The 21,052-nt window shown below is 32.9% G+C and overlaps 1 protein-coding gene across 12 annotated transcripts in view; it reads left to right on the forward strand.

Annotated features, from left to right (window-relative positions):
- ERBIN (erbb2 interacting protein) overlaps positions 1–18,356 on the forward strand; it is a 110,919-nt gene extending 92,563 nt beyond the window's left edge. For 4 of the 12 annotated variants that reach the window (XM_036848760.1, XM_036848756.1, XM_036848759.1 and 1 more), the window contains exons 20-27: positions 794–977; positions 2,761–4,309; positions 8,333–8,476; positions 11,032–11,151; positions 13,505–13,714; positions 14,815–14,907; positions 15,403–15,477; positions 16,282–18,356. In XM_036848760.1, the coding sequence (XP_036704655.1) occupies positions 794–977; positions 2,761–4,309; positions 8,333–8,476; positions 11,032–11,151; positions 13,505–13,714; positions 14,815–14,907; positions 15,403–15,477; positions 16,282–16,389 (2,483 nt within the window). In that variant the 3' untranslated portion in view covers positions 16,390–18,356. Of the gene's footprint in view, positions 1–793; positions 978–2,760; positions 4,310–8,332; positions 8,477–11,031; positions 11,152–13,504; positions 13,715–14,814; positions 14,908–15,402; positions 15,478–16,281 lie in introns of those variants that run through there. The other 8 variants (XM_036848764.1, XM_036848765.1, XM_036848758.1 and 5 more) reach the window with 7 other exon arrangements.
- Positions 18,357–21,052: the final 2,696 nt, after the last annotated feature.

The raw sequence follows: 21,052 nt of genomic DNA on the forward strand, positions 1-21,052 counted from the left end.
GTGTCTGTATGTACTATTTCTATGATTTGGCTAGAATTGAGTTAGTTAAAAACAGCCTTTAGGGTTGTAAAGATATTAAGTTATTATCTTTTTATTACTACTTTAAAAAAATAGTACTTTTTATGCTACCTGACTATAATGGAATATGAATATTGTCTATTTCTGTTTATGTAGTTGTTACAAATCCATCTCACATATTGAGAGTTCACTATTCATATACAATTCTTTGAAATGATTTTAAAAAGTGGAAAACTGACCTTGTGAAAATTTCTGGATTTGTTTGGTGTTTGTTTTTTGGTTGATTGTGCTGCTCATTTTTATTATCAGAATAGATCAAAACAATTCCATACATGTATGAAATAATTTCTACCCCAGAAAAGTTTACCAAGGTTATGAACTGTACTATGTATTTCTTACTATTATGACTTTTTAAAACTAAAGATGTGTGGAAAAGCATATTCACTAAAACTAATTGATGGCCTTAAACACTGTGTGATATCATCTTGTCAGTAGTTAAACTAAATCAAATTCTGGGTAACTAACATTGGTCATATTTTTTTAAAAACCTATAGGTATCACTAAAAACAAACAAACTAACTGAAGGTATCACTATTTTTAAATTCTTTAATCTTTTTATGTATTAGGACTGAGTTTTCAGAGGTGAGCCTCTGGTTATCTTCTTAACCATAGAATTCTTTACCTTATATATTGAATCAGGACAATATAAATGCCATTTGTCATCACTGGAAGTTCTTCTTGGCTTTATCAAAGCTTAAGTTTTTTTTTGTTTCAGATGATACAAAGGATACAGATTCTTTATCAGATGAAGTTACACACAATAGCAATCAGAATAACAGCAACTGTTCTTCTCCATCTCGGATGTCTGATTCAGTTTCTCTTAATACTGATAGTAGTCAAGATACCTCACTCTGCTCTCCAGTGAAACAAACGCATATTGGTATTAATTCCAAAATCAGGTTTGTGAACATCTTAACAAAATAATTTATTTGTATAATAAATAGAAGTGGTAAGGCAAATAAATATATATTACTAAAACATAAAAGATTTTACAAATTAATATTATAGAAATGGTTCAGGCAGTATATGGTTTCTTCCCCACTTTACTACTAATTATTTAGCTTTTATACATTTCCATTTTAAATCAGTCTTTTAAATGGGGGAGAAAAGATTTAAAATATATTCTAATTCTCTTCATTAAAAGGTTGAACAGTTTTATAATATTTCTAGGTATTACAACATAAAGGGCCTGTTTGGAATAATTCAAATTAAAAGGGATATTTTTAGAGTTAGAAATGCAAAGTCACTTTGGGGGTTATCATTAAAGGGTTCAATCAAATATTTCTGATTAGTGCTGTATTTTTGGTTTAGAGTTAAATTTGTAGGTCAAACTCACTGCAACAAGATTTACTTCCTACAGGCTGGAATTTGGGTGAATTTTAAAACAAATTTATTACTAGGGTTCTCAAGTTTTGTTATCAAAGTGAGACTATACCATTTTACCTTCATGTTATTGTATCAGCTAGAGTGCTTGATAGAAAGATTTGGGGTACTACTAAATGTAAAGCTTATTGTATGGATATTGTTAACTAATTTTTAGAGTTAAATAGTTCTTAAATTCCAGACATATTTAAGTCAAATTTTTCTGTGTATTGATTTGCATTGCTTTAAAAGAAAGATGAATTTTATGTCTCAAATTGAGTTTAACTATTATGTAGTTGTAGTTATGATTAATCATTTATATCCTCTGAATTTGAGGCTAAGATCAGTATGGTAAAATATTAATTTTAAAACCTCTTAGAGGTTAAGATAATGATTAATTTGTCAAATAGTAAAATTTTACTGATACTGTTGGGAAGTAGTTTAGTCTAAGTCATGTTTTTTGTAATGAAATAAAGGCTAAGAAAGGGATATAGCCACACCTTTTTTGTTGTATTTCTAGTAATACTTTCTGTTACCTAATGGGAAGATCAGTATTAAAGAATTTGTTGAAACGTAACTTGAATATTTACAAAGAGGACACAAATATGTTTTCATATCACCAAATAGAAATAAAATATCTTCTATAATTTTGGAATGGTACATTTTATAAATATTTGCCAAATACAGTGTAGACACAGAAAAATGATTAGATTTAGTTTCTTTTTTGATCTTTCTTCATATTTTGTAGATCTTTGAGTGATTGTTTAGTTCTTTGTATAATTTCCTTATATATATTTGAATCTAATAATACCTACTTAGTTAATATGATTAACTGATCAATAATGTGAGGTTTCAGAATTATTTGTAAAAATATTCTGTGCTTTTTACTTAACTATTCAACTCACTGGCCTTTTCTCCATGTATGTGCCCATCTTTCAAGCATTTCATGTTTTAACACAGTCATGAAAAAATGTAGCAGTAGAAGAGAATTATTTCATTACATAATAAGCACATTTTTCTTCATTGTTTAGCTCTATTAAAGTATTGTGATAGATTGATGATATTGATGAAAATTAATCTTATCTATGAATTTTAATTAGTATGCTTTACCTTGTCTCCATTTAATATAAATCTATATTATTTGACTGTTACAATAATATTTTTAAATTACATGCTTGATAATAAATGCCTTTTATCTGTAACTCCCATCAATGCTCTTATCTTTATGTACCTACACATTAATTAATTAGTTGTTAATGTTCCCCATTACTAAGAAAACTGGGCTTTATGATGTTTGTGATAAAATTTTCTTTGTTTTAGGCAAGAAGATGAAAATTTTAACAGCCTTTTACAAAACGGAGATATTTTAAATCATTCAACAGAGGAAAAAACCGAGGTTCCTGACAAAAAAGATTTTAACTTACCTGAATATGATTTGAATATTGAAGAGCGATTAGTTCTTATTGAAAAAGGTGTTGACTCAACAACCACATCTGATGAATCTCACAAATTAGACCATATCAATATGAATCTTAATAAACTTGTAACTAATGATACATTTCAACCAGAGATAGTGGAAAGATCAAAGACAGAGGATACAGTGCTTGAAACAGACTTTTTCAGCAATAATGCTAAAGGAGAGGCTGAGCACTTGGATAATGGAAACAAGTATCCTACTCTTGAATGCATAAATAAGGTAAATGGACGTTCTGAGGAAACTCCACAGTCTCCTAGGAGGACTGAACCACATGACACCAGTTCTTCTGTTGATGCGGGTCTTTCCAAAAGCACTGAAGATCTCTCCCCTCAGAGAAGTGGGCCAATTGGATCTGTTGTGAAATCTCATAGCATAACTAATATGGAGACTGGCAGGCTAAAAATCTATGACATTCTTAGTGATAATGGACCTCAGCAGCCAAGTGCAACAGTTAAAGTAACATCTACTATTGATGGAAAAAATATAGTCAGGAGCAAGTCAGCTACGCTTTTGTATGATCAACCATTGCAAGTATTTACTGGTTCTTCTTCATCTTCTGATTTAATAGCAGGTACAAAGGCAATTTTCAAGTTTGATTCAAATCATAATCCTGAAGAACCAAATATAATAAGAGGCCCCACAACAAGTGGCCCACAGTCCACGCCTCAAATATATGGTCCTCCACAGTATAATATCCAGTACAGTAGCAGTGCTACAGTCAAGGACACTTTGTGGCACTCCAAACAAAATCCCCAAGTAGACCATGTCAATTTTCCTCCGCAGCGCTTTCCTAGATCAGAGAGTACAGAAAATCACAGTTATGCTAAACATTCTGCCAATATGAATTTCTCTAATCATAACAATGTTCGAGCTAATACTGGATACCATTTACATCAGAGACTTGGTCCAGGAAGACATGGGGAAATGTGGGCCATCTCACCAAATGACCGACTCATTCCTGGATCATCACGAACTACGATTCAGCGACAGAGTAGTGTGTCCTCTACAGCCTCTGTAAATCTTGGTGAGCCAGGTCCCACAAGGCGGGCCCAAGTTCCTGAAGGAGATTATTTATCATACAGAGAGTTACATTCAGTGGGAAGAACTCCTCCAATAATGTCAGGATCACAGAGACCTCTTTCTGCGCGAACATACAGCATTGATGGTCCAAATGCATCAAGGCCTCAGAGTGCTCGACCCTCTTTTAGTGAAATACCAGAGAGAACTATGTCAGTTAGTGATTTCAATTATTCACGGACTAGTCCTTCAAAAAGAACAAATGCAAGGGTTGGTTCTGAACATTCATTATTAGATCCTCCAGGAAAAAGTAAAGTTCCTCACGATTGGCGAGAACAAGTACTACGACACATTGAGGCCAAAAAGTTAGAAAAGGTAATTAAACATGAATTTTTCATTCTCCTATTTATGAATTTACTAATTTTCCTTTAAAATATTTGGCAGTCTTTGTTTTTGAAACTAGATGAAACAAGATACTCTGAATTATTGAATATATACCTATATTCTAGGAGTTTTTCCTTGGTAGTGAGATTAGAGGTCCAAGTTTAGAATTACCCAGTCTCAAAACAGTTGAGATGTTAATATAAACTTCTTTCCCTTCTCTTACTCCTTAGTGTTTTCTAATGGGCTTACCTTCATTTTATATATTTAGGAATGTATCTCGTTTAGATTGTGCCATACTACAAATAATACACATATATACATGTTTACCTCTTATTTTCTGGCTTCCTGCTCTCGTCTATTAATAATTAATTATGTAAATATGTTTACAGAAATAGCAATTTACCATATAGTTAACAGAATAACAAGAAATGTATTGTAAATGTATATCTTTCACCTAAGATTTTTTTCCCCAGTTCATGTTGTATGACTAACACTGTCACTGACTCAGATGGCTTCTGGCATGGCATTTACTCTTGACTTTCCTGAATTGCATTTCTGACCTATTTGAACTCAGGTGTCTGTGGCTCTAGTGTAGTGTAGTTTGGAAATAAGCTCATGTTCAGTTTATAACCTTATGTATAGATATTCCTTTTTTGAAAGGAGATAAAATTTTTTTTTAAATTATGCTTAAAACTGATACTTTGGGGCAGTTCTATGGCCCAAGTATATAAGGCATATTCATTCTTCAAGATTTAGCTTCATATCTCTCAGTGGATTTTACCCAAGGATTATTTTAACTTTGTTTATTGATATAAGATATTTTTTAAAACAGCTGAATGTATACAACCTCAATTAATCGTTACTTTTTAAAATTCTTTAAGTTTTTAAGAAATCAGTGTCTAAAATGTGATTAATACCTTATGTCAATTCACATTGAACCTCTGTCTGTAATTGTTAGCTCTTTTTAATTCTGTTCTTAGCTTTAAGTAGCTGAGCATCTATAGCATTAGGCGACTTCGTTGTCAGCTCTCCATTTTGTTTCGGCTGTAATTCTCTACATACTGTTGAGGCTCTTTAAATTTGTGTGCCTTATCTATGGAATTTGGAAAATTCTTAAGCAAAGGAGTAACATAACTGTTTTATAAATAAACTTCTGGTGATGGTGTGGAACTGGATTTGAGGAGGAAGAGGCTATAGTCAAGTTGATTGAGTTATGAGGCTGTCTAATGGTCCAGAAAATAAATGGAATGAAAAATATATCAGTGGAATTGAGGCAAAGGAACAAATTCAAGAGGCAGTTCTGAAATAGATTATAAGAGTTTACTTCTGATGGGAATATTCCTGTAATCATTCATTGAGGAAAAGGGATTAATCTTGAGATTGGTACCTTGAATAACTGTTTTTGGGGACTGCTGTTAACTGGATATTGAAGAGGAATAGCAGGTTTGGAAGAAGAGATAAGTTTGGTTATCATTATATTTTTAGTTGACATCTCAGATGGCTATTCTCCACTACTTTCCTGTCTGACACAGACACGCCTGGACTTTAGTAAATAGGAAGCAGTAGCAGCCATCTCATTGTTCACTGTATCTCTCTAAATTCTAAACCTCATGTTTAGAATTCACCGTATGATTGCTTAGAGAATGCATGACAGTAGTTTCCCTGTTGTGCTCACTGGTAATTTATAGGTGAGAATCAATTCAGTGAAATTAGGAAAAGCCTTTTGAGGACACAGGGCAACAAGATTTAGACTGTGATGGAAGATCTCTATTTGTTCCTCTGCATCTCCTCCTCTCTCCCTTAAACATAATTCTAATGGCGTGGTAGACATTTGAAAATTTTCCTCAGGGGATTTCACAATGCCTGCCCTACCTCTAGAGGAAAAGTTGCTACTTTGCCCAGCTGAGGAGTTTAGTAGTAACACAGAAAGAGATAAGTTACTGAAGCTTACTTGGTTTTTTTTAACCTTGTAGTAGTAACCCCTCCTTCCCAGCCACTGCAGCAAACTGTACCTGGAACACAAATGTATAAAATAAATCCCACCTCAGAAATCTCGAGACTTATTTAATTAAACTAATCAACAGAGATTGAAAAAGAATAAAAATTTATTTCAAAATTAAAATTATTTCTAATATCAGCATTTGCCAATATTCCTTATTATATTAAAAACTGATAAGAAGCACTCAACCAGAATATGATTAACAAAACATGATGATTTCCATGTTCACTTGCTATTATACAGCTATTAGCATGTAGTGAAAAACAGTGCCCAGGACATTTACCCAGCACTTAATTGAGCTTTGCACAATGTGTTGATGTTGTGACAGAGTGCAGTTTTATGTGGCTGTCTCTGTACAAGCCTGAATTCAAAGTCAGACCTATTCCAAACTTTAGCCTTCTTACTCAGTGAAATATTTACAAAAACCTCATGTATGTTCAAAGGTGACAGCAAAGGCTTTGTTCCAAGATCAACATATTATTAAAAAGGGTCAATCAGACCACTCAAGTTGACACGTTAAAACTGTGTGTAACACGTGAGGGTGTGTTGTTGAAATGTTTCTCTGTGTGTGTGGTTATGTGTATAATTTATTTTTACATTCTAATCAGGTGTTTGGGGAACCTCTGAACTGCCTCTGCCAAATCCTTATTCTTTGTGAGATGGTTTGGGAAAGTACAGGCCTGGCCTGTTAAATTCAACTTTTTTCTTTAGTCTTTACTTCAGAATCCACAAAATAACTAAACGTGTACATTGTAATTTTACAGATTCTTTTCATTCTGGAATGTCACGTTAATGTTTCTTGGTATTAGAGATCAACTTCATAATCTGGAGAAAATCTGTATTTCCTAAGAGTAATACAGAAATGCTTATTATATATGTCATAACATATATATAAATGCTTGTTGTAAATGTCATAACAAGTATTTGTGGATTTGTGGATTTCTTACTAATAAGTCATGCCCAAAATATGGCTTCTCTCAGTTTGACCATCAGACCCTTAAAGTTTAGGGACATGACTAAAAGCATCCACATGTGAAAGAACAGTAGTTAACTCTGGGAATAAACAAGCAGGAACAATGAGAATCAGGCAGTGCTTTTATTGAAGTACATTTCTCAGGCAGCTCTGGGATTGGCAATTAGGCATTTATAGTAAACTCAGTCGTGGAAGGATTCCATCAGTGAAACTTGAAGCGTTCTTCAAGTTTAAGCAGCAAAGCCACTACTAACTACTAAAATATAATAATCTTTAATATCTACCTATTTGAATGGGAAAAAAAGTTTTACATGTGCATTTTCTAGATTTATTGAAATTTTTTTCCTGGTAATTGTAAAGCAGTAGGAGCCTTTTTTAAATGTTATATCCTAAAACTCTCTGTGTACGTTAAACTTTTCTCTGATGTTAAGACATTTTCCTAAATGTGGAAGATAATTTTTATTAGAAATTGCAGTAGCCAAGAGCCAGGTATTTTTTTTTGCAAATATATTTTGTGCTGTATTATGTATGTCTAAACTCTCCATTTACTTAATAAGACAGAATTAATTTCTATAAAATGAAGCAGACTCTCTAGAAACCCATTTTGACTTAGAAATAACTGAATGTTTGTGAAGCTTGTCTTCATAAAGGAATTAGTTTGTGTTCTGTGTGTAACTATATACGTACAGATATATCTGGTTATAACATCAATTCCTATCTTCCGACAACCTTCTAATAAGGTATGTTAGGAGTAAAAGAAATAACAGCATTATAAAAGCAGCTGTATGTTTGCACTTTCTTTTTTGGTGTTTAAACATGTGAATGGTTGGGTTTACATATAATTTATGTGTGTACATGTATGTTTTCATGTAAATATATGGTAAATAGTGCCAATTTCTTTCAATGGCACTGAAAATTCAGTGTTGCCTGATACTTCTGCGTGGTATTGGGGTTACTTGTATATATGTCTATGTACATAACATGTCTTGTGAATTTTGCATGCTACACTAATCTCTGTTAAATCTACCCCCTCTTTATTCAGAGCATGCTGTCAAAGTCCTTTAATTCCAATTTTACTGCTGTAAGCCACTTTCACTGTGGCAGCTCTAGGGATCTGCATGGCAGCCAAGGCAGTCTTGCCTTGAGTATTGCAGACGGAAGAGGTTCTGGTGGGCACATTTTTCGAGTGAGTACCTGTAGTAGATCAGTACCTTTAGTACATAGAAGAGGAAGAAAACCCACATTTTAATGTTTTAACAATTCTAGAAAATAAATTTGTGCTGTGGGTTAAATATCTTGTTTACCTCCCAGTTCTTCCATGGCTTAGTTCTAAAACTCTGCAAAGCTGATTTAGTTTTTATCTCTTAAGTTTCTGTGGTCATAACTAAGGATGTAGTCAGCTCTTATATAAAAAGAGGTGAGCGATAGGAATCTAAGAGGTTTTTTGAAAAATTCTTTTTCTTTGCAGTGCTTTCTTTTAAAATTAGCTTCCTCTCCCTAACTCAAGGTTTTAAGGCTATGGCATGTGTAATACACAGAGGGGTTGTGGGAAAGAATAATTTTCACTTTAGTGATTGAGGGTTGGCAAATAAATACTTGTAACTAAGTTTAATCATAATTTGCAGAATATGATTAAATGTGAGCCTGGAGAAATTGCATTAAGTACCAGTGAAAAGGCAAAACCCAAATCCTTTATTACCCACATAATCATTAGTGGGGAAGAAGAAAGGTTTATTCTTTTAATGAAAGTTAAGGGTAGGGGATAAGAATGACAGAAAAGGAGAAAGAACAGAACAACTCTGCGTGGCTGTTTTAAGATTTTTCTTTCCGTGACAACTTGAGGTGGTAGCATGGCCTCTAAGTGGATATTTCCTCTGCCCCTCTTCCTCCATCCTGAAAAGACCTTTCTCCCTTTGTAAAGCCGTATTCTCTCCCCCATAGTTTTATTTCCATAGTGACCCTGCTTCTGCATCCTTTGCTTTTTCCTGAGTGTCTCCTTCCCCACCACCCCCAATCTCCTACTACTTTTTAATATACTCCTGGCTTAACTCTGTTATATTCTAGGATAGGAGCAGTATCCTCGATTCACTTTGTTCTGGCTGGGCCTCACCCATCTTGCTCTGCCTTCTGTCACCTGCCACCACCTGGTTTCTGTGTTACATAATAGTGGCAACAATCGTTTTGTAACTTAGCAGTTTGAAACAGAGAGGAGATGATGGCAAGTAAGCCCTGCATTTCTGGCACTCATTCCAGCTGAAGCCATGGGGTAAAGACCGGGGGCTTTTATTAACTCAGGGATAATCTTTATAGTCATGTGGAACAATTGTTCTTTACAAATTCTTGAACAGTAATATCTTTTGCTTGTTTTTATTCAAGTCAGAGTCTTTGAGTCTGTTGCGTTTAACTTTTTCATCCATAATGCACTTGTTCATTTAAAGACATAGTCGTACATTCACGCTTGAGTTTAAACTTCAAGCTGTGAGCTGAGTTGATTATTATGCATTCTGAAAGCACATCTCAGAAACGGAAAAGGAAAATAAAGTATTCATTGTATAAATAAACAAAATTAGATCAAACTACATCTAAAAATGCTAAGCCATGGTTTGAACTAGCAACAAACTGCACATGATAGCTTTGTTGCAGATATGGTTCTTCCTAAGACTAAATTATAAGCCCTTAGATTTACATGTATCCTGTGGCATATCATAATGAACTGGATTTCACATTATTTTTTTTCGACATGATGATGTAGTTTGCATATATGTGTTGCCAGCCATACACTGTTTTGAAGGTAACAATACTGCTATTTATCACAATCTCTGTAGTTTTCTAAAATATAGCTAGGTGTGTTTAGAACTAAATTAAGATGAAAAATAAGCATCTTGCTTCCTAGCATATTTATAAGAAATACTCAGAGATAATGAGATATTGAGTCTGTTTTGTCTCTAAAGGTATCAGTGAGATAAACTGTAATGTTAGGATGTTATTTGATGTATAAAAATATGAACTCTAATAAAATTTAAAAGCATTTCATCAGAGCAGTGCTTTTGAAAATACTGAGCTGATATTAGTATGATAGAATTAGGCTAAAGCAAGTTTTATAAGACTGTGTGTTTATTGACATTGCTCATCATTAATAAGGAAATCCTGGGTGACACTATGCTGTTAAAAAAAACAGCAGTTAATTTTTTTACCAAAAAACTTTTTGCTGTGCTCAACAGGAGTGCATATATTTTAGTTGCTCTTAAAATTTGGGACTCTTAACTTGGATTAATAACTAAATTTATTGCTCGAAGTGTTAAAAGCTAGGTATTACTGTAAATAAAACTAAAAGTATTATAAAGGAATATCTTAACAGTATATATTCATATGTACTTTTCACACATTATACGAACAAACATTTTGCCATGTAACTTTGAAAGACTGTTAAAGGTACTAATATTTTTTCCAGTTTTCTTGCGATATAACTGACATATAACATTATATTAGTTCAAGGTATACATAATGACGGTTTGATATAGGTATGTATTACAAAGTGATTACCACAATGATAAATAAATAAATCTAGTTAACACCCATTATAAAGGTGCTAATATCGATGGTAGTTATGATGGTAATGTTTGATTTGGTTCTTCATCTTTCCATTGTCTAGCAGTATCTCCTCTCAAGTGTCATCATCATTTTGGTTTCACATCTTAAAGATCATTATTTGTTTATTTTTTATTTCCCCCTCATTTGAAGCATCCCCAGACATCCTGTGCAGGAGATCCTTGTCAAGATGATATATTCATTTCAGGACAGCAGAACTACCCGTCAGCTACACTTAGTCACAAAGATGTTCTTCCAGACAGCTTGATGAAAGTAGGTGCTCAGGGAATGAAGTAGTATCTGTGAGCTTACTGTGTTTTACAGCTTTTGAACTAGAAATATCATATATGCTTTAACGCTGAAAATGCTTTTTTGAGGACCTTTACCTCTTGATTAGTAAGGTTTTTTTTTTTTAATAATTGAGAAATATGAAATAAAATTTCACTCTGCTGTTTCTTAGTTTATTCCATGATTTCTTCCACACTGAAGAATCATTTTGTTATCTTTGGATTTCTGTAGTATCTCCTACTTTTTGGCATTCCTGATAGTAAAACTCTCTGGAGAGTTAAATATGAACCTGTCTTAAATTCTTCATTGGAGGATGAAGGCATTTTAACATACTTTAAATGTAATTAGAAATCACCTTGAAAGACTTTTGTATATGGTAGAATAGATGATGGTTGTATTCTTACTACTTTTATAACTAAAGCATCACTCATTTAGTTTACTTTTTTGTCACCAATGCCGGATAGATAATTTTAGTATTTTCCTCAGCTGTTCTTCATCTTAACTAAGCCCATATCCCTAGTATAACCAGTTATAATTGTGAAGCATAGTTATGTATTATATAAGCTTTTACATTGTTCTTGAGAGTAGGAATCCAGCCATATAAGTTTGTACGTATTTATTTATTTTACCCTTTTTTTGTTGTTTTTCTTTTAATTGCTGTCGAGTTTCTTTTTCTGCTATCCAGTTTCTTTTTTCTTTTTAATATCCATTTTATGGTTTGGGTTACTGAGTTTGTTTTATGTTTTTTATTCTCCTGAGTTATCTGCTAATCATAGCTTAGTATATTCCATGGCTATGTTTAACACTGATGTAGAATGTGTTCTACACATTCAGGTATGTCCAAGTTCTAGGTGTAAGGGAGTCTTAAGAATGGGTCAGAAGTAGTTATTGTCTGGAGTATTCTCCCCAGGAGAAAGGTATTAAATCTGCATGTAGGAATAAAGGTATTAAATCTGCATGTCTACAGAGTTGTGCAAAAGTAATAAAATAACTGCACAACTATTTAAGTACTCCTAGGTGGATTAATTGCTTCAAATCTACAGTGATCAAGTGGGAAACAACCACAATTTTTTTAAAAAAGAGATAATATAGCACCTCTTCTCTCCAACCAACATAAAATTTGTGAGAGAATAATATCTTTGTGCCCTGTCATGAAACACCCATGTATGTTCCCAGGCTTCAGAATTAACTAAATTCTCAAGTATAATACAGTGAAAAAGAGAACTTTTTTTTTAAGTAATAATATTACTCACCAAAACCAAACTTTGTATTCCTCAGCAAGATGAACATAAGAAGATACATAGTTCTGAAACTATTGCCATAGTGTTTTCCCAAACTTTTCTACTTTGGATAATTTTAGGGAAATGGGACTCAAATCATCACAGTTTTTCTGTAATTTCCGTGTGGGTTAATAGTTAACAATGAAGTTTTAAATGACTGAATCGCTTAAATGTACTTATTTCCTCTTCTACACAAAAATTTCTTTATATGCAAATATTGTAATGTAAATATAACCTCTTATTTTTCAGATAGATTCCTCACACTAACAGAGTAAGCTATTATCACATTTCCATAAAGGTTATTTTTAAGTCTAAAAAACAAGAGACTTTAAGACAAAGATATTTCTTTAACAGCAACAGAATAATCTGGAGTTTTTTGTTTAGCTTGTGAAAAGCAAAATAAAATATCAAGTTTTAATTTTTGTGATTAACAGTCTATGGAATTAATACTTAGAGAGTTTAAAAATTCCTAACTTGATACACACACACACACACACACACACACACACGAGGAATAAATCAGTTTTCTACTGCATTGATAGATTGGCTTTTTAATTCTGGAGAGGAAGGAATAGAGGTGGAAGAATATACTCAGATTATGAAAAACTTCTACCACAAAACTACTTATACTTTCATTCTGAAGAAAAGCATCAGCAAATGCATCTTTTGAGTATATGTGAGAGATTATAGTATGGGAAGAGATGCCCTTTTAATGGGCTTACTTAAATTTTAAAATTTGACATACTGTTTACCATTTTAACATTGGGTTAAGCTTACAGAAAAGCAAATAATTTTAAATGTAGATATGATGTACTTTAATTAGAAACTTTTAAAGAGTGAATCTATTAGCGAGCACTCAGGCAAGCTTAGAATTAAGACATTAACAGGTTTTTTTCTTTTAAAAGTGTAAAATTAGAAAAAATGGCACACATGGCATGATACTGTGTGATTTAGAATGTTAAACTCTAGTGCTTTTGTATTGCTCCAAGAAGAAAATCCAAATATTTGTAACAAGGCATTATTATTGGTCATTTTAAGAGACTTCATGTTTTTCTTAGATGCCTTTGAGTAATGGACAGATGGGCCAGCCTCTCAGGCCTCAGGCAAATTATAGTCAAATACATCACCCCCTTCCTCAGGCATCTGTGGCAAGGCATCCCTCTAGAGAACAACTAATTGATTACTTGATGCTGAAAGTGGCCCACCAGCCTCCATACACACAGCCCCATTGTTCTCCTAGACAAGGCCATGAACTGGCAAGGCAAGAGGTAAGAATGATCAAGAATATTTGGAATATGAGACTAAGCTTTTAATGTATTTTATAGGTTATTTAATTATAACAATAAATCCATACAGAATTTTAACATAGTTTTTACTGTTTTGTTTAATGGCTTGGTTTCATGTTAAGTTTATAAGGTATTAAACTTTGTGGTTTAACTTGACTGTATGATCCCCCCTGTTCTGATAAATTGACATAGGATGGTATTGAGGGCATGATTTTTTTTTTTCCTAAGGTGGTGGTTTTTCCAAAACTGGTTGATGATGATACTCCAGTAATCAGACCTTCTTCAGGAATAAAAATAGTAGACCATTAAACTTGAATGGCATATTATAGTTTGCTAATTGTTATTTGATAGTTAGCTTTTGAAACTGGACTATAGTCTCCAAACTACTTTGCGAATTAAATCTTACAAAGTACATAAAATGTCGACAGTCATATATTCATGTATTTTGATAGTTTATTAATAAAATAATATTATTAGAAACTTAGAGAACAAATGCTTCATTCATTTTGTTTTGGTCTCTGGGGAAAGGGAGTGTTTTATAACAAAAGTTTAGTTCTTGCATCTTTTTCTATAGCTTGGTTGTAAAAAATAGTATTGATTGATCATCAATCCCAACTCCTTTGAAGCATATAAACAGATTTAGGAAATGAGTTAATATCCAACAACCACCCAGGGATCTTTTAGATGTCTTATGAAACGTCCAGTAGTCAGAAATACTATGTAATTTAGATGTTCTACAAATGGAAACTGATAATAAAATACATGTTTTGTGTGTATGCTCTATGTCATTAAAGTCCGTGCTGTCCAAAATATATAAAGTCAACATTAATTGGTTGCATATCCTCATAAGATAGCAATAGATTAATTTAGGAGCTATGCTTTATAATCCCAGCTGTGCCTTTAACTCACTAACTCATTAACATAATATTTCACGTTGTAGTTTCATTTCATCTGCCCAAATACTTATTTTAGGTGAATTCTTACATATTTATGTTTTCTTGAACTTAATTTACCAGTGTGGTTATTATTGTATTGTAGCTTTTTCTGTTATTAGTAATAAGTTTATTTTCATATTAACTCAGATTCGAGTGAGAGTTGACAAGGATCCAGAACTTGGATTTAGCATATCAGGAGGGGTTGGGGGAAGAGGAAACCCATTCAGACCTGATGATGATGTGAGTTTTGTTTATATATCCTTGAAATGCCCATTAATTTTTATTCACAAAATGAGTACCTTTTATGCATAAGTAAAAAATCTAACAGATATTTATATAGATCTAGACAGACATCACTTGTGATTTCCCGCTGTATTGTTCAGTTTTTTGTTTTGAAATGTGATCAGCTCAAATTAATTGAGGACTACAAATTTAACCAAAAATTTTTAATGTTCATTATATTGTGAAGTGATTTTTTAATTGTTAATACTTTTCTTCACATCTGTAGAAGTAACTTTTTTTTTTTATCACTTTAATAAAAATCACTAAAGTACGAATTACCAGAAGCACAAATAACATAGCGTGGTCACAATATTATTCAGAGGAGATAGGGAGAAAACTTGCACCACAATTCAAATATTTGCATACTATTTAAAAAAAGATTGCTCCTTGGTACTCTTTTATTTATGCATACTGCTTTCCATCAAATAATTATCTTTTTTGTTGTTATTAAAGGGTATATTTGTAACAAGGGTACAGCCTGAAGGACCAGCATCAAAATTATTGCAACCAGGTGATAAAATTATTCAGGTAACTAAGATACATTTTTTTTATTACTTTTTGTTATAACATCTGCCCTCCTCGTCAAGGGATTATAAATGCCAGGTTTGAAAGTAAGCATTTTATGAAGTTATCTTTAAATACTTGTGGATGAAAACAGTGGCATTTCTTATAGGCTGCTCTCTAGTGCTTTCATAGCTTAAAATATTTCCACCTTGTACCTTGGAAGATCATACTGATATTTTTAAATAAACCTTAGCATTTTTTGAATATATCTTAGCCTTTTGTTTAAGTTTACGAATGTTAACTTCTTCTAAAATAAGATGATGAAAGAATCTCCTCTGTGTGTTACGAGAATTAAAGGATTTAATTCACAAGAAGCACTTAGAACTGTGTGTCTGATGTATAGTAAAACATCATTAAATGTTTAGCCTAAATTATAAGAAGTGTAGTGTCCTTGATCTGGTGACTCCTAGGCAATGGGAAGACTAGGCCTTTACCTCTACTACCCTAGCAGCTTGGTGACCTCAGTTGCACCTTAGCGTATACACACAACACCATGTCTGACACTGTCTTAGACAAGTGCTTCCTAATGTCGGGTTGCTACGTAAGAATCATCTGAAAATGTGGGCAAGATACAGGTTCCTGGGTCCCACCTTCAGAGATTTTATTTCCATAGAGATGGGGTAGGGCCCAGGAGTCTAGATGTTGTTTTAAATTGCCAAAGTGATTCTTATTTTCTGCCAGGTTTGTGACCTGGCAGAAATTTAAATGCACAAATGCAAATAAATGACTATGAAATTTTTTTTTAAGCTTTTTTCTTCTTTCTTCTAGGCTAATGGCTACAGTTTTATCAATATTGAACATGGACAAGCAGTGTCCTTGCTAAAAACTTTCCAGAACACAGTAGAACTCATCATTGTACGAGAGGTTTCCTCATAAGAGCTGTGGACTAAAAAATGGAGAGACAGCAAGATTTATTGGAAGATACTTGCAGGGGAAATTAATATTTTGACTATTTTTATATATAAAGAACTCAAATATGTTCAAATTTGTACATTAATGAGATAATGGAATTTGTGGTTAGAGGGAAAGAACCACTGTACAGTATATAGGGGAGACTGTTGAATTCATACCATATAAAACTTTAGGTTTTTAAACATAGCAGTCAAGGCTACAAAAACAAATGTATGTTGTTTTTGTATAGAGTGTAGGTTTATTTTTGGATTTCATACACACGATTGAACTCTGTGCAAGGCTCTAGTTAGCCTTGATTGTAGCCCAGAGACAGATGGCAGAGCTATCTATCTCATAGCTTTTATGCCCTTATTTTTATTCAACTGGTATTAGTGTTTTTCTGCTGAAACTTTTTTTATGTGGGCAAGAGATTTGAAGTGTTGGCTTTCGCTATGTGCATATTGAATTGAAGAGTGAGTAGGTGAAGGTGGTGCTGGTGGGTTCACTTTCCAAGGCCAGATTAAAACAGTTATTTCCTATAAAAATCTGGAAGCAAAGAATGAAAAAAACAGCTGTTAATGTGTTTTTATTAATAGAATAATGCAATAAAAAATGTGATGTCTTTTTAAAGAAATAAAAAAGACAATAATTGCATTTTATGAGCTCTTCAGGATCTGTTCTTGTCATAGCCATTACTCTACATTTGCTACTAGTGAATCAAGTTTCAATTTTTTAGTCACAGGAAATTTTTAACTCTTCTGTAGATGCATGTCCATGCATTTTCTTTCCTTCTTTTTGTTTTTTTCTTTTTGGTCCATGCATTTTCCGTGATGCAGAAATTCCTTGATTTTTTGCAAATGGTGGTACTTGCAATCTGTTTTATAATTAGTACTCCATTTTAATCTTAATTTATAATTTTTATTTTAAGCAACAAATGAAACTGAAATGGCCAGTTTTAAGATTGTGTTGCTGTAACACAAAATGTAAGATTTAGGAAAGCCTCTTGAATTTGTTTGGCCTCAACATTGCCTTGGTAAAGTAAAAGGAAACAGTACGCATGGAGCTAGGAAACCAAAGCAAGTTTGTGAAACTGGCACAGTGATAGAGAATTGCTGTGGAGAGTTGTAGAGCAAAGGGATGGGTCCTTGAGGCCTACCAGTGTGTAATGGTGTTCAGATAAAGGGCTGTTCCTACAGGTAACATTAAATGTGAACTCGACACTTCAGAGTCTTTAAAGGGTTTCTAAGTGTATCAGTGTAATAGTGTTTTACCACCAACTGCCTTTGTTCCTCGTTAGTGTAACAATTATTTGATAGAGGTTTATTAATTTTGTTCAGACCATTAATTTTGTTTTTGTTCTATCTATGTAATCAAATAAAATTTGAGTGACATGCAATGGTAAGAATTAATGCATGGTTATTTGGACCAGAAAAAAGTGCCATAGAAGACCAATAACTGTTTTTAGTCGAGGCTAGTCCGAGCGTTTCATTAGAGCAATATTCAGTTATTGCAATTCATTTTTAATTACTAAGAAGTATAATTTTGGAATTTTGAATCTGTTATGCTTTGTTCTTCAACCTTGTTTTAAGGTTAAGTCTTCTATAAGACTAGCGAAAACAGCAATCTACATTATTTTTGCAAAAGTGAGTTGGACTCGTTTGTTTCTTGCTAGTCAGAGTAAATAGGCAGTACTTTTAAAAAGATGTGAACTCCAATACTGCACTTCTTTCAAGATGTTATCAATTGGTTATTGTACTGTATAGTTTTAATAATATTGATTGAAGCCCTTTAACAACTCTTTGTAAATTTTAACTCATTTTAGTTGATTTTCAGTACTATTTACATAGTAATTGATTTTTATGGATATAGTAGAAAAAATGTGCTGTATTTTGATAAAATTCATTTATTGTATGTGTGTTGTAATCTCTTTAAAAAATGACAAACAGCTTCTTTAAGACAAGCCTTGGTGTTCCCTTTATTCATAGTTTATTTTAAAATATTAATTTTGGCATTCTAAAATTACTCCAATCATTTTTTACTGGTTTCAATCAACTTTTCACAGTCACATTCTGCTTTTAATAAGGAATACAAAAAATAGGTATAATTCTGACATTTTCAACTTCTTTACCTTGAATCAGATACACAGACTGTGATTTTGGAAAAGGAAATAAGCCACAAAGAACAATTGATTCATCAATGATCTAACCTTAAATTAGTTGTTTGCACATTATATTGAAATATTACAAGTGCAACAAATGTTATATGCACTAGTATTTTATTCTAGTTAATTTTAAAAACTTTTAATGTTCTCGTAACACAAAGTCAAGTAAGAAAGTTTGTTACAAGATGAGTAACATGACACATAACTTAAAAAACTAATAGCAAAATAGTTTTGCACTTAAATTAATAGCCAAAGTTTTCTTCTAAAATACTGGAAAATTAAAATTAAATAACAAGAATTCTTCATTAGAATTTTTGTTTTGGTAATGATAAAATTTCAAAATTTGAATAAAAGAGTAATAATTTAAATCTTTTGAGGAAATAGAAAAGACATTTTTAGTTTATATATTATTGAGTAATCTGTAGTTAAGGCCCATGCCCATAATTGACATACTTATTTTTATTTATTTTTTTAATATTTTATTTTATTTTATTTATTTATTATCTTTGGCTGCATTGGGTTCTCGCTGCTGTGTGCGGGCCTTCTCTAGTTGCGGCAAGCGGGGACCACTCTTCGTTGTGGTGCGCGGGCTTCTCACTGCAGTGGCTTCTCTTGTTGCGGAGCACGGGCTCTAGGCAAGTGGGCTTAAGTAGTTGTGGCTCGCAGGCTCTAGAGCGCAGGCTTAGTAGTTGTGGCGCATGGGCTAAGTTGCTCCGCGGCATGTGGGATCTTCCCGGACCAGTGTTTGAACCCATGTCCCCTGCATTGGCAGGCGGATTCTTAACCACTGCGCCACCAGGGAAGTCCCGACATACTTATTTTTAATAAGTATTATGTAGCAAACCATCAAAACCAAAACTGTCTTATTTTTAGTAACAGCATTTAAAATTGACCACCCTAAAATTTTAAACCGTTAAAAATTTTATGTCCAGCACAGAATTGTTTACACAAACTAAAGTTTTATGCTGATTCATTAAGGAATCATTGGTTCCTCTGAGTCCATGAAATTCTAAAATTCCCTACATATTTGTAAATATTTTTCTGACCTCTTTGGACTTGAAGCTGTGTATATACTTGAAAAATTCTTTAAGAACATTTAATCCCTTGTATTTCTGGGTATGGAAGAAGTGTAGGTTTACCTTATTTTTTACTTCTGAAGGAAGCCTGTGGGATGGAAATGTTTTTTTAGTTCAGGATTGGTGATCAGTCACATCTACTTGAAAGAGTATTTTTTTCATTCTTTGTTGAAGTACTTATTAGCTTATCCTTTTGGTTTAATGTATAGTAAATAGATTTCTTACGAACGATATATTGAAATCAAAATTAATTTTGTTTCATTAAAAGAGTTAATGAATACACATAATTGATTATGAACAAGGGAACAAGCAATTACTTTTAAAAGGTAATCTAGATTATATAAGTAGCCAGCTCAAACCTTTAGGTAATCCTTTTGTTTCTAATAATAGAATTCAGAAAAGATTGACCATCTTATATCTAAAGCTGCTGTTTCTTTACCTCTGCAGAATTTTAAGCCCAGGGGGGTGCAAACACAGTCATTTATAGCTTTGGAAAAATCTTAAGAGAATGCCATTTTCTTTTCAGGACTTAGCATTCTCTTTGTGAAGCAATTTGCAGAATTAAAATTTACGGTCTCCAAAAATGTACAGTCCTAAAATCCAAGCAGCATTCTAAACTGAGAAGGTTTATTTGGGGAAAATACCTCAGTAGAATTTCCTCAGGTCTTATTTTAGAGAATGATTAAGGTACTCCTGAACTTCTCTATGGGATTCTTCTTCAAGAAAGAGGCTGAAAAATGATGCTACAATTATAATTCCCTTTTCAAATATAACAACTAGGGACAGTTACAATCTTTCATGGGATTTCATCTGGCCAACCTAGCTTCTCAGTCAGCCCTCAATCTGATTTCAGGATGAAATATGAAAAGCTCATGTATCACTCATAAATGAAAAAATACAAGCTATAAAATTATGCTCTCCTCCCCCCAACCCTGTGATTCAATAAAGCTATTTTTGTTTTGTATGAAGAACATTGTCAATAAATATTTTTCCTCAACTGACCTTACTTTAATCAAACCAATTTTGTTCCTCCAAGGCAGAGCTTTAGAAGGATCTTTTTTTTATGTGTTCTTCTTCCCAACTAATTTCCTTGTCAGGAAACTTAAAGAAAAATAAGCTAAAAATGAAGAAATAAAATTGAAGAAAAATTAGTATGTGGAGCATGAGTTCTTAAGGTAGATGACTGTAGGGCTCTCCATCTTCATGAAGGGCCAAACCTAATACTCAGAACTAATGCCATCCCAGAATGGATATTAAAACATTTCTTTCACATTTGGATCATCCTTCAAAGGAGCATTTGTTTTCCCAAGAACCATGTGCAGGCTTATCTCCCAAAGTAAATTGTTCAAGATTGCACACTGGCTCATCCTTCATGCTCCCCTTCCCATCCATATCCCTAGAAGTGACAAAA

The sequence above is a fragment of the Balaenoptera musculus genome, chromosome 3 (assembly GCF_009873245.2).
Source record: "Balaenoptera musculus isolate JJ_BM4_2016_0621 chromosome 3, mBalMus1.pri.v3, whole genome shotgun sequence".
In the NCBI taxonomy this organism is placed as follows: domain Eukaryota; kingdom Metazoa; phylum Chordata; class Mammalia; order Artiodactyla; family Balaenopteridae; genus Balaenoptera; species Balaenoptera musculus.